The 14,948-nt window shown below is 39.5% G+C and overlaps 1 protein-coding gene across 2 annotated transcripts in view; it reads right to left on the reverse strand.

Annotated features, from left to right (window-relative positions):
- Positions 1-14,948, reverse strand: part of NCBP1 (nuclear cap binding protein subunit 1) — a 31,433-nt gene that overhangs the window by 9,094 nt on the left and 7,391 nt on the right. For both annotated transcript variants that reach the window (XM_017816461.1, XM_017816462.1), the window contains 10 exons: positions 14,800-14,897; positions 13,529-13,592; positions 10,414-10,524; positions 9,140-9,204; positions 8,337-8,399; positions 6,620-6,694; positions 5,457-5,560; positions 4,504-4,626; positions 3,160-3,262; positions 1,730-1,823 (listed from right to left, as the gene is read on the reverse strand). In XM_017816461.1, coding sequence (XP_017671950.1) covers positions 1,730-1,823; positions 3,160-3,262; positions 4,504-4,626; positions 5,457-5,560; positions 6,620-6,694; positions 8,337-8,399; positions 9,140-9,204; positions 10,414-10,524; positions 13,529-13,592; positions 14,800-14,897 — 900 coding nt within the window. The remainder of the gene's footprint in view (positions 1-1,729; positions 1,824-3,159; positions 3,263-4,503; positions 4,627-5,456; positions 5,561-6,619; positions 6,695-8,336; positions 8,400-9,139; positions 9,205-10,413; positions 10,525-13,528; positions 13,593-14,799; positions 14,898-14,948) is intronic.

Genomic DNA, 14,948 nt, shown 5'->3' on the forward strand with positions numbered 1-14,948 from the left:
GGAGGACTCAGCACTCAACTTTCAAGTCCCAGGATAGCATCCTATGCTCTGTTTGTCTTTCTGCATTGCCAGGAAGAATTTCTGATTACTTAGCCTGATCTTCCAAAAAACACACATCTAGGATTTTGAGAAAACATTTAATGTCAAAGCTTCTCTTCATGAAGTTACCACCACAACCTTGCTTATAAATCCAGGGAGTACTGACTCCTGTTGTGAAATCACTACCTGCAGCACAGATCAGTCATCAGTGCTACATGCCTTGCGAGTTCTGGTGGTTGTCTGAACCAATTCAAAGGACGTTCCCATAGACACGGGAGTGGGGTGAGCAGCCTAAAAACAGACTCCGCCTGCTGTCGAGGCACCATTCCTTCTGTGTGACAACCTCCTTCCTGAGGTTGTGGACTCAGGAATGAAAAAAAAAGGCAAGCGCTAGATCAGAAGCAAAACACTGGAGTGCGAGAGAAGAAAATTTAACTTCCACGGTCAAGTAGAACAGCACACCTTCCTTACTTTTATACTTGACATTTTTTAAAGTGATCTTGTTTTATTCGTAAAAGTCTAACATGACTATTTAGTCTGGGTTTGAAACCTCCATCTCAGTTTGGTCATGCCGCAATACAAAGGAACGAAGAGGAAGTGGATACAGATATTAGATTGCAGTAATGAAATTTCTTCTGATCCAGTTAAATGGCAGTAAAAAGTAGGTCAGACTGTAAATGTCACATTTTCAAGGTCACTAAACTGGGTAGTAACTTAAATACATGAAAAAAAAATCCTCCTTCTTTGATGTTTTTAAGAGAGGTAACAGCTTGCATAGGTATCTTTCAGGTGCTAGGTTTTTTCCACTAGGGAATGGACCAAACATCTAGTAGCAGATGCAAGGATTATCCCTGGTTCTCAGTGGCCTGGCTTCTTAAAGTCTGGCCTGTGCAGCTGCGAGGTACAGTCCACTTTCCACCACTGAAGTGGAACACAAACACACCAGTAACGAAGACATGAAATAATTAATGCAGGCAAATTCAGCCTGAGTTCCCTATTTATTTCTATTTATAGAAAAATGACAGCTGAGGGAAAAAGCAACTGCTGTGAAGAAACAGAACGGTTTATACAACTGAGGCATTTTTTTGCAGGTCTTTTAGGGTGTTATTTCCACTGGCTCAAGAATGAACATAATCACAGCACTGTCAGACTGATCTGTTCTGAAACAGCCACTACTGCAGCTCTACTCACCCTGCCCACACACAACAGGGACTCCAGCATGAGCTTAGTGTAATAAGTGGATGGCTTTCACTAGCACTTGATGAAAAAAAAAAAAGCTCTAAAAAACTCTAGGTTTCAACATCTCTAGGAATGCAGCCCGCTTTTGATATGAGACCTACATCTTATTTCAATTTACATATCTACGCTGTTTTCCCATTTTGAACAAAAACATGATTTTGGCAGAAGTTATTCTCTTGTACAACAAACAGCATAGTATGAATCTGAGCCACAATGAGGCCTTTGCCCTCTCACAGTGAACTATTGAGGAAGGAGCAGCATCACTGATGGGATGTATTTTATGTTCAGCCTTCATTTTAGGCACTAGTAACAACATTAAATACAACCTGAAATTTCCTTAAAAGGACAATACACAAGTTAGAGGATATAAAGCAAACTGTATTTTTTTTTATTTACATACAACCTCTCTGAGTTGAAACTCACAAAGATACTTGACATTCCAGCCTCTTACCTGTGGATGATTCTTCCAAACCTCATATACAACTCTCAGCACATGGAGTTTCCCCTCATCACTTTCAGCAAGTGTTTTGAAGACTTCATGAAACCTTTTAATAGACATAAGTAGTCTATTAGTGGAGAGGCTGGGATCAGGTCAGAAGAGCAGCAGATATAAGGCAAGTGGTTTAGATTGGCCAAAATAAAATTTTGTGACTATCTGCTGCATTTCTTGGACAACTGTTCCCAGGAAAACATAACCATCCTTAGTCAAACAGACTACAAAGACATGGCACCCCCTAAAAGTAACTTACATCTTAGTGGTGAGTCTTCTTCCTGAAGCTGGGCTATGTTTCTCATGCTCTTAAAAGCAAGAGGCACTTCTCATGCTTCATGTGCTTATCTATACACAGCTGAAGCAAAATTTGCTGCCTTTTGAGCCCTTCCTCTTGACTTGTGTTTCCATAACTTTAGACACTTATCCTAAGTGCCTCTTTTTGAAGGAAATGCAGCTAAAAGCCTCTATTTTAGCAGTTACGCTGACTGCTAGAGAGCACTCACAGCCCGGCTTATTGTAATGAAACTGTAAAGAGTAAGAGGCTCTTTTTTGATCTCATGGCTGCCACTGATGGTGTGCAGCAGTGAAAATACCATGGGTCTAAGTATTTGTGTCACCCTGCCTCCTGCACTCCTGACTGCAGGTTACTACCTGCAGCTTCCTATCAACATTGCCTCTGCAGAGCTCCCAGGCGCATGCTTTTGTAACAGCTTTATACATCTTTAGGGACAGAAAGAAAAATACCTCATTAAGATGCATGAGACTACCTTTCAGGCAACAAAAGACTTGAAAGCAACTCCGAAACACACAGGATTAAAAATGTTATTTTATCTTATTTTGCTAAAAATGGTGCAGTAAATTCTTTACAAGTTCCAGCATATCTTCAAGGGATGAACTCTAAAGTATTTTAGGATGGATTTTACTTTGCTTTGGTAGACAGAAGTTTACAGCAGACTGTTTCGAAGTTTCATGTTTTCTTTTTCTTTGTTTTTTATACATAAGTAACTGTCCTCAAATCATATTCACAGTCCAAGATATTGTGATGCAGCTGTCCAGTCATTCAAATGTAAGAAGAATCCCTTGTTCCTCACCGTAGTCAGCAAATAAGTAATTCTAAAATGAAGTAATTTTCCAAACCTGTCTCATTTGTTTGACTTACATCACACGGCTGTAATGTATAAATTTCTGCTAATTCCATTCATATATATATAATCTAGGATTTACACTACCATTACTTCAGTAAGCAGTGTCATTGGTTCTCCTAATCATATTGCATTGTGGGGCACCTAAAACACTGCTAAAGCTTGGAGTCCATTTCTTTTATCATGCATGTCACTGTCAGAATTAAACTGTTCTGTAAGCCCCAAAATAATGCACATCACACTTACTTTGCCAGGGCACTGAAGGAGTGGCTGAAAGACTTGGCAGCTAGATGGAGCAGCGTCTGAACAAAGACTTCTATTTTCAGAGGGTTGAAGGAAAATCCTTCACCTGCAAGTTATTTAAAGTTGAAACTAATAAGTACTTCAAGTAGAGCAGCATGTAAGCTACAAAAAAACCCTGTACAGATAACTTATGGTTTTAGCTCATTTCACAAAAGAGTTCCAACAACAGGGTTTTGGAGGGCTGAGCAGGGAGCTAGTAAAGAGTCTTCCAAAATGTGCAGGTTTTCAGGCTCCCATTTCACCGTGGAGAAATGGGAGCCCATGCAGAAAGAATTCTAGGTCAGTGAAGAAGCTATCAGAGACACAGCCACCCTACCAACATATAGCAGTACTGATGGACTGCAGCAGAGAAAGTCAGCACAGGAAACTGCAGTTGTGCACCAAGATGAAGGCCTGGAAGGCCATAAAGAAGGGGGCATGGAGAAGGAGAGAGGAAAGTAAGGACATCTAACATACAGAGGCTGACCATTCGGGATATGGAAAGGTCCAGCAAGCATGTATAGCAAATGTGGGTACTAGGACAAATGGTGTCAAGTCCTCTCCTGTACCTCTAGCTACCTTGCAGCTGAAGACAGGTAGAAGGGAGAGCACTAATTATTGGGTAATGCCCAAAGCAAATCAGGAAACATGACAGTGGATCCCAGGGCAAAAAAACTCCACCAGATGGTTGCTGCTCTCTGCCCGCACGACAGAACACTTGCAAATATTAAAGAAAAAATGAAGTAGTCCCCACTGTTTAGATCACTTCTAATTCTCTCACACTCCCCATTCCATAAAATATGCAGCCTTTGGGAATCAGTGCAGCCCGTGGCTGCAAAGCTAAGGAGAACGTGAGTGGAGTCTCATTGTGAGTTTTTATCTATGGAAGATGACAGTGGCAGGCTGGCTGTGCTATCTGCTGTGGGACTGCACTGAGGGGAGGGATGCTCTCAGGGCAGAAGTACTGAACTTCAGGGGTGAGGATGACAGCATGAACTGCCCTCTGCTGCTGAAGGCAAAGGGAATGTTAAATTCTTTCATTCTGTCAATACTCGCAAGAAAACACACCCGAAGCACCAGGTTACTTCTGTTAGGTTAGAAAAAACGGGCCCGACTCACCATGTAAGATGTTTACAAAAAAAACTAACAATGAGGTATTATCTCTATTCACTGATAAAGTGAAACCAACTACTAGAAGGAAAAGCATACAGTTCTATTAACCACCACACTCACAGCTCCAAAGCATGGCAGATCAATCTGCCACAGGAAAAATTACAGCCCGCCAGAGCCTAACAGAATATATCTTACCGTCATCATCATCCTGGTTTGGATTAGGCACATCTTTTAAAATGCTGAAGATTTCATCATTGCTAGCCTTATTTTTAATGGCAATTGTCAAACAGAGTGCCACAGTATATCCAGGAAGGGACCCTGAACAAAAACAAAGAAGTCAAAAATATGTCAAGGCAAATTAAGTGAGCATTTTTAACATCAGTTTGCCTCTCAGAGAAACCAGTGCACTTCCCAGCTACACCTAAAACTAGCTGTTTCCAATACCATTGTCCACATCAATATTCTATAAAATCGCTCAACAGGTTTTCTGGCCTTCACATTAAATTCAAAACTTTGTGCAGAACCTTCAGAGCTGAGGTCAGGTAACCATTTTCCTGACTAAAGCTCTACTTCAGTTTCCACCACGTTTCTAGAAATGCAATACTTCCTTGTTTTTCCTCACTGTACCTGTGATGATGACACTTTTATGTTTAGGTTTGTATTTACACGGAGTAATAAAAAGAATAATAAAGCATCTCTCAATCTTTATGCTGTCTGCTCCCTCTGTATGCTTCATTAAATCAAATTTACTGGTAAAATACTCTACTGCTTCATGAAGTTAAAAAAATAAACTCTCATTATCACTTCATATGCTGCCTTTGGCATAGTATAGTGGCCAAACAGGGAAAATGGATGAATTGTCCAATTTTAGACTTCTGGTAAATAATACTGCATAATAACACAACCACCTCAGCAATAGTAACTTCACGTGTCTGGATTTTCTTTTCTTCATAAGTAGCAGAGAGGATTTCATTACAGTGATCAAGGCTTAATATATATCAATTGCCCATGTGAAGCATATTCACCCATACGAAAACCATGCACATTTATTTAAGCTCATTATGAATACAACTGACATTACAGTCAATCTAGTGTGCTCCCTTGCTCTGAAACACTTCAACTTGACCAGTAGTAACTTTAATACTTACTATTACTTTCATCTCCATATTTGTAAATGCACACTGGATTAGCAGGACTGAGGACAGAAAAACTTGCAGGAACGATGTCTATTATTCGCTGATGGTAGGAGAGCCTGCAAACAACAAGTTTCATAGCAGTAGAATTAAAATGAGAATACCATGGCTAATTTTAATGTGACTGCTGTATAATCATTTTCCTGTACTTAACTTCCATAGAACAAGAATCAGGATGTTTACACAACAGAATAATAGTTTCTGCTAGATAGTATGAGCTAAGTAAACCAAACTTACTAGTAGATGCCTTCCATTTGAACTCCATGAGGCTTGAGTTTCATCCTCACACAATTAATTTGCCTTGTGAAAAGGCTGCCTGGTAAGAAGTTTTATGCAAAAGCCTACAATGCACTACAGAAAACTAGCAAGATGTTGGAACTCAAAGCAGAAAAAATATTAAACTGGATGTCTTCATTTTACTTTCCAGCTTCATTTCACTCCCACAAAGGCTTAATTTGCTACCAGAGTTTTTAGTGAAATGGAAGAGCACCACAGAAAAATTGCACTCATTTTGCAGCACACTACTTTCACGTTTCCTATACAGAATTCACCCCAAACCAGATTGTTTTCATGTAGGATGCCGAGTAACAAACACTTTCAGAACATTTTGCTCTTTCTCCTATCTCAACAACTTTAAGTCCAGACGCTGATTACGTAGTCTTGTTGTTGGGTTTGGAGATTTTGTTTGTTTGGATGGTTGTTTGTTTGTTTAAGGGAAATGAACATCAGAGAACACCTAGAAGAACCAAGACTAGATTCTCAGTTTTTGGTATATTTAACGGTCAGTTCTCTCTCTTTCTGTGAATGCTGAGTACTTTCCAAGAATATAGCCTAAACTCTTATTTCTTTCCATGCCTATGGTGAAGCACGTCTTTTTGTAACTACAGGTGTGCATAAACAGCTCACTACCATCTATCTGCATTACCCGTTCCTCCCTCTCTCTAGTGTCCTACAGCAGGTAAACCAAGACAAAAAATCACACAAAAAACAGATTCAGCTCTTAACCGAAAATGAATTGTAAGAACAGATGCCTTAAGACCAAAGTCAAGTTAAAAGGACTCTTACAGTATCCAGATGAAACTTTGCCTTGAATGCAACCATCAAAAGATCTTACTTACCGCATGCACTTTTCCAAAACCTCTCTCACAAATTTGGGTTTGGGTTTTTCAAGGTCCTGAGTAAGACAATCCGACCTATCAAAGAATAGAATGCAAAGGCTTTCAGCAAAAGAATTTGTGCTTTAGTCTCTTTTTGGCTTGGTCTAATAGGTACAAAACAATCACAGTCTAAAGACAACTGGAGCATTTGACATTTGAGAGTGCAGGCAATTTTAAGCCATTGAAGTAAGTTAATCACTACTTCCTTATTGGCAATTAGCATTCTTGGAATCTCATCTCTCTGTGATACATTTTCAAGTAACTTCCCTTCCCCTACCAGATTAAAAACAATTTGTGGCTATGGTTAGCTGGCTTTCCCTTTCCTTAGGAAAGCAACCTTGTGTGATTTCATGGTCTCTTCCTTCCTCATTGGAATTTTTGAACTTCTGGCTGATTTCAAACGCATTCAGATAAAGAAAAGCCCCAAATACAGTCATGTGCAAGATCTGTGAAAGACAGATCTTTGAAGACTGCTGCCTGGTCAGTTAACATGGATGTAATAACAGGACAGCCATCAAACACTTAACTCCACATAAGGACAATACAAGAAAGGTAAGAAAAGCCACAAAACAGTATCAGAAGAAGGGCTGCACCCCTCTCCACACGGATTCTTGGGCAGATCACCTATAGAAAGCATGCACACTAGCAGGTTGTGGAAGCTACTGCAGGGAGGACTTAACCTCAAGTTGATCTCCCTTGTTACATGGGTGCCTGGAACGGAAAGCTTAGGGAACCCGGGGTTAGACACTGATTGAGTCCAGGGAGCTCCTGCTAGAGATGCAAGTTCAAAACATGGCATGGTAGGAATGGATGGCAGGGCAAGCTCTGATGGAATTTCAGGCCCTAGGATTTGGCAGGTGGGAAATAGACTACAAGGTCTCAAGGACAAAGGTTATATATAATGAAAGGTTTGGGGTAGGACACGGAGAAAAACTGCAGAATGAACACAGGACACAGAGTCAGCACAAACATTAAAAAGGAAATCAGGGAGTCATTCTGAAAAATTTGCTAACAACTGACTGAAAGTGCAGGATACATTAAAGAAATCACATTTCTGCTTCCCTCTTTAAGGAATACTTATACTGGCTTGAGATTTGTCACATGTTCACTAGGGACTAAAGAGATTATCAAGATAATCTACTGCTGAGTGCTGGCGAACAGATTAAGAACAATCTCTGAAGAGCTAGAGGAAAACAATTAACAGGGCCACTATGCCCTTATTCTTCCTGGATAAGTTTGAAATTTTAAGGGTTTTGCAATATCAGGTTTCAATCAAAAGGAGAAAAACTTACTAGTCATTTCACTCCCACAAAGGCTTAATTTGCTACCAGAGCTTTTAGTGAAATGGAAGAGCACCACAGAAAAATTGCATTTATTTTGCAGCACAATACTTTCACAGTTCCTATACAGAATTCACCCAATGGAAGATGCTGAATAACATACACTTTCAGAACATTTTGTTCTCTCTCACTCCTATATCCCCCTTATCAGCTTTTAGTATAACTAATGGTCGGATCTCTCCATTTCTGTGAGTGCTGAATACTTTCCAGGGATATAGCCCACACTCTAATTCTTTCCATGCCCATGGTGAAGCATGTCTTTTTGTAACTGCAGGTGTGCACAGACAGCTCACTACCCTCTGCAATATCAGGTTTGAATTAAAAGGAGAGAAACTTACCAATCTTCCCAGCTCCAACGGAACTGAAAGTTGCTCAAGTGGTGAGAAAACCAGTTAATAAATCTTTATTAAAAGAAAAAGAAAGGTCCATTAAATGTCAGAAGTGCAAGAAAACTTTCACTTGAGCTTTTCTTATAAATGCATTCAACTTTTGAAAGGTAAGCCTAAACTCTTTAAGCTGTTACAGCATTAAACAGGCATTTATGTTGACAGATACAAAAGACTGAGTTTCGAAATTCAGAAAGAAGCTTTTATGGGAAAATAGACAGCTTGTCACATTCTGTCATTTCATATAAAGAGATGACGTATTAAACTAACAATTAAAATGTAAACTTACTGTGAATATGCAACTTTCACATTTTTCATTAGTCAATAACTGCCTTCCTACACAATGGAGACGTCACTGAAAAGGCAGAACCGCCACCATTCTCCTCCTTTGGGTGGCACATACCCCATTAACTCCACTTCCAAAGTGCCTCCCAGACCACTATGGAGCAGGCACCGTACCAGGTAACAGAGTACTATATAACTGTGGACAGCTCTGGACACAGAAAAGCTGTCACCCATCTGCACTGTCCTGTGTTGACAGACAGACCCCCAGGGGAGTGTTCCTGGCGAGAGGAGGCAAGCTGCCAATCCTCCACGTTTTCTTTAGACTGTTCTAAGCTAGAGCCCACTAAACATTTTGAATAGCACAGAGCGGTTCTAACAAGGGTTTCTGACTACTCTTTCCACAGCCTCTTCATTTTTCCTCTACACTGGACATTGAGGAATGTTTTCCATTATCTCCAAAACATACTTACCTGTCCACACACGTTGTATTCATTGTATCCAAGCGCATGTAGAGCATTTCTGTGGCTTGTGCAAGCTTAAAGTTTCTTATTAAGGTTTACAGAAAAGCACTAGATAAGTCAGATGTTATTCCTTTAAGGTTTTTAATAGAATGTCGTCAACCTTTTGCACTGAAATCTCCCTAAGTCTACTCCAAAATCAGGTAAATACAAAGTGGAAAAAAAGAAGAATATTATGAGTTCCACCCTTTAATCCCAGCCTATTTTCCTTCCATCATTGCAACAAGACTGTTGGCTTCCTCCACAGAAAGACAAAATTCACACCATGCAACATTCAATGACATGAACAGACAGCAACATCCTTATGGAGTACTTCTGTAATCTCACCCACAGTTTGGCTTCACAGGCTCCTGCTTATACACACTCAAATCTTTAATCATCACGGAAGGCTTGAGAAAGTATGACTACAGGGGCTCTACCCCACAAGGCCTTTATCCTTCTTACAGTGTCCCTATTAACATAAAAAACTTCATGCACGGACATATACCCAATTCTAGGAAGAGACCTGGCTACTCTTTGAGATTATGTGACTTTCAAACAGTGGGTGGTATCATGAATTAGAACGATAATTTTGGCATGAAATTACCAGTGGATAGACATCTTTTGACTGTCCTCCATTCTCAGTCTATAGCTTTATCTAAACCAATGACCTAAGGTGATATAATGGGATGGCCATGCCTCATTTCTCAGCATTTAGCCACCCTTTCTGAGCTCACAGATGATTATTGACCTTTTGAATGCTCCAGTGTGAGCACTGAGTGGGAACTCAGGCAAGTTCTTTTAAATCACCTGCTACACTTACTACTAAAAAACGAGAAGAAGCACTCACACAGTTGCTAGAAAAAAATATCAAGTCTGTCACTTTCTTTCCTTCTCAGGTTTTAATGTGTCTATGACCATGCCACAAGCTGTCCAAATCTAAAGAGGCTGCAGTGACAAACAGAAGTATTGTATTTTACCCCCTTACCAAGACAGCATTTCTTAGGAAGGTTAGAGGAAGTACAAGAACAGTGCAGAGAATGCTGAAGAGTCTTGCCCACTTGGCAAATCTAGATCTCTGCTAAGTGGGCTGTGTTATTCTCTCATGCTCACGTTACAGGCAAAGTTTCATGCAGCTGCTGCAAAATACTAATACAGCCAGTATTTACTGATATCCCATCAGCTACAGAACAAACAAAATAAAGGCTGCATTTCATAAATGCTCTTCAGCAGCACAGAAAGGATACAACTTGTGGTAAAGAGCCAGGCTGAAGTTTGCACAGTTCAATCAGGAGCGTTGTGTACATGACTTCAATGTGTGGTGGAGATGGAAGTTGAAACAATTCTGCAAATATTACCTGTAGGAGGGGAAATCACAGAATCAGAGCACAGTCAAACATGGTCTGCACAACTCTCAGCTTCACAATAGTGGCCATCAATCTTAAACAATTATCTATCCCAAAAGACCCATATTGTTCTGTCAAATGCATGTTCCAGGAAAATAGAACCATATAAAAGGTAGTGGTAACCCTACACTGTACTAATAAAGTCCACTCTAACTGCCCTTACCATTTCATACTAATACAACACCAGCATCATACATCTATTATGCCTAACAGATATAGCACATAACTGTAGAAATGGAAATAGTTATAATGTGACCTATTGCAGTGATACCACATGATCTGAGAAACACACAAATAAACTGATCCTGTTCAATAGTAAATATCAATATCAAATATATGAAAGGAAGCCTAAGCATTTAATATGAAAGACTACATGCATTAAAATTACATCTCTATCTTTTCCATCATGTCCTCTTTTCTCCTATGCAAAACCTTATATAAATAAAGCCACAACTTCAAACTGCAAATTACGATCAGCATTTCATACAACAAAAATATATGCTCAATACTTCTTGGTGGAGGGTCCTTCCAAGACAACTGAAAATAATCCTGCCATCAGTATCTGTGCTTTTATTTTAAAGTTTGCCTCTAATAACAGCATGTCAACCCCTTGAGGGCTACAATAAAATCATCTCTGTACAACATCCACCTCTGGCTTTCTGTTTACTTTGCATTCCATTCTCAACTACATTTAAATAACATCAAAGGAATTGGGAATCTTTGATTCATTATAGTTGATCAGTTTCCTTTTTAAATAAAGCTTAAAGAAGTAAGCTTCAGAAAAATCTTGTTTAAGAAATCAACCTCCATTTATAGACTCCAAAAACAGCACATGAAAACACATTGACTAGAACTTGTTTATTCTAAGGAAGGACTTGAAAGCAGAAAGAGACTGTAAGATGCTGGAGAACCCTTCTGTGTCAGCATAATCTGGACATACTGTTAAGACAGATGTGACAAAAATGTAGGGACAACTTTGTTAGGTTAGAAAATGGCTCCACTTCTCAAGATAGGAAATAACAACTGGATGATCAGTTGCTTTCTGTTTGGGATACTGCATAAAGTTGTATTTCTGATACTCATCACATGTTCATTACCAAGTATTCAGTTCAAGTATTTCAAACTATCATACCATACTTTGCGAAGAGTTCAAGGCCACAAGAATGATCAGGACACTGACGCCCTGAACATCTCAACTGGGTACCAAAAACTGTGGGAGCACAGCAAAGCACAGCAATCCAACAAGCCAATGAGGCTGTCCAGACATCCTCTATTAACAGCTACCAGAAATACCCACAGGTGTGTCTGGAAGAAGCTACTGATGGAAAGGTGTCACATCTCAGTGTTTCACACGGGTTCCAGGCAGCATGGAACATCCTGTGCTCAGAGGGGCCCACGGGGGCCTTGGGACACTTGGGAAGGTACTGACAACTAGTTCCAGGTTAAATTTACTTCTGCCTAACTGTTACGTTCTGAACTTCAAACAACATCTTCCTTTATTTGTTAGACCACATTATTTCTACAGCTCTGTGACCTGCTGAAAAAGTCAGTAAAATTTCACAGATTAAACTATTGTTGAAAGCAACATAAAACCAACGTGACTGTTGGTGAGAGATTGTCAGACAGACCTTACAAGGAAGTAGTAGCAAGCAGAATGAACAGAAGTACGAAAAAAAACTATGCTAAGCCTTACAAACACTGAATCTTCATTAAAAGTAAGCAGTCAGACAAATAGTAAAGTGAATATCCTAAAGTAACTCAAAATTGCAAGAAAAAAAGGAAATTATTACTGTTAGTCAAAGAATCTGTACATTAATTTTGCACTTCTTTTCAGGAATTCCACCACTTTTTACAGCACTTCAAGATACTGAAGGTAAAATCACTGAATATAGTTCAGTGTTAAGGCAGAAAATTACTTCTCATTTTAATATTCCTCTGTTCTGAATTCAAAGTGCAAGAAGAATAAAATGATCAAATCTCATGTAATTTTACAGCAATCCAAATATCTGGCATTTTGGTGCAAAAGGAATTCTCAATCCCACTTTTATGAAGACAAATCTTCTACATAACATTACTTCTTGTCAAAATTAGCTCTGAAATTCCTACTTGCAGTTATTTTTTCATAAAACCTTTACAAGTTGCTATAGCTGAAATCTGTTAATACCTTTCAACTTTTGCTGAAAATCAATGAAGTTTTACACAGTTCTACAACTTGAAAACAAACTTTCCAGAGAAGGCAGCAAAACAAAAACCTATGCTGCTCTTCTGGTACACGTTACAGTTGCCATAAATTCTCTAATATGGAGAATGCCCCAGAGGAAACACACTGCTACTTCACTGAAAGTTCTTCTGAGGGCTAGTAGAACAAAATAATTTAGAAGATCCAAACATAAAATCATACAGAATGGCAGGAGTCTAACTGGAGATCAAGTCAGCAGCCCCCTACATAAGGCAGTCACCTAGAGCAGGTTGCTTAGGGCTGTGTCTTGTTATGTTTTGAACTTCTCCAAGGATACAGACTCCACAAGTTCTCTGGGCAAACTCTCCAAGTGCTCAATTACCTATGAATTAAAAATAGATTTTTCTTATGTTTCAATGGAGGTTTTTTGTATTTCAATTTGTGCACATTTCCTCTTGTATTTTCACTCAAATTTGTTTTAAACTGAAAGTGACTCAAATGCAGCATCATCATATGTATAATTTTAAGTTTGAGAAAAGCCACAACCCAGATTACTACTGCATTAAGAAATTTTGGTATTTGATCAAAGCCCCAACGTTAAAATGACAACGAAAGCTCAAGACAACCCGCTCATTTACAAAATGCTGCTTCAATTCAACAAGGTTCTGGCTGATTCCCAAATCAACCTGTAATTTAATGGATCTATAACGGAACTAACTGGGACATGTTACTCACAAAATAACGGAGCTACAAAAAGGTGACCCATAAAATCCATACCTCTACGATGTGGTAGTTCAACGGGATCTTGTTATTTCCTGGATAGCTCAACAGCTGTGCAGCGCTGCAAAACCAGAGATACATTCAAACATAACATAGCAAACGTCATGTAAAGATCAAGTAACATAATTACAGATAATGCTTAATTCTAGGCAAGAGTTCCCACAAAAACAGCACCAAACGCAACAATAATGCTTCTAAAGCCTGTTCATTAAACCACAGAGCATTTAAAAAAAGAAACAGCACAAGAACACAGCAGCATTGCCTAACCTATGATCTGTAAGAATTGTACTTTATGTAGTGGTTACACTGCTTTGCTTAAAAAAGTCACTGTGATATGCAATTCTGGCATAAACACATGAAAAATGGAAAGAAAAACTACCCAAACAATTAGATGTTCAGAATGACTTGAAAGCACAATTAAGCTAATGGGTTATGTAAGAAACTCTCATGTTTCAAATGCTTCATCTTTTAATCAGGTCGTTACCACCTATCATTAGTGCAAAGCAAACAACTAACCTCTCTGGTAGTCCTAGTCTTTTATTGTCTCTTGATAATTAACAAAGACTATCCCAGTAACTGCAACAACACTGAATTTCTAGTTTCTGCTGAACCAAACAGCTGCAACCAAAAAACTTTATCACATGCCATCACCAAATCCAACATTTCTGCCGATTTTTTTGAGTACTATATAGTTTGGTGGGTTTTGTACAGAAGTCTGACACCTGTGGCAAACCACCTTGGTTATCAATTACCTACATCAAACATTGCCCAGGCAGAAATAAAGGAAAGTGCCCTGACTGCATCCTGAATTGAATTGACTGCACAGCTGAATTGAAAGTAACGAAATTTACTAGCCCAGCAATGGCTCCCTAGAGCTCAATTATCTCTGCCATGTAATTCCCACAGGAAGCCCAACACAGAGCCGTTCCATAAACACCAAAGCACTGTCAGCTGCAGATGAACAAGCTCAAGGGCTCACTGCCCCACCCAACAAATCAGCCCCCTCAATACTCTGGGAAGCGCAACACAATCACACTCTCCATAGTGCTCTCCTGTGAAGAATAAGGTGTGTCTGCACACTTTTTGCAGCACATTCCACATTATCAAGGGATTCCCTTCTCAGAAGCCACTGTCCCCCTGGATCATACAGACTCTGTTATCGCTCTTGCCTAACCAGTGCAGGACTCTATGCATCCCTGCTGGCACCAAAGCCATGGCAGCATTTAAAAAGTGCCAGGGCCCCTTAAAAAGTGCTGAGCTCCTCCTACCAAGTCTTTCTCTCCTTCCAGTGGGATTTGATGATGCAGTGCAGGTTCTCTTCTATTACAAATCGTTCAACAGAGTGGCTGCCAGGCATGACAGGACCCTAGTAAGAAAGAATGAAGACTCATGAAGATCACTGCTAATGCAGTGGTAC

Source organism: Lepidothrix coronata, unplaced genomic scaffold (assembly GCF_001604755.1).
Source record: "Lepidothrix coronata isolate B3197 unplaced genomic scaffold, Lepidothrix_coronata-1.0 Scaffold55, whole genome shotgun sequence".
Lineage (NCBI taxonomy): Eukaryota > Metazoa > Chordata > Aves > Passeriformes > Pipridae > Lepidothrix > Lepidothrix coronata.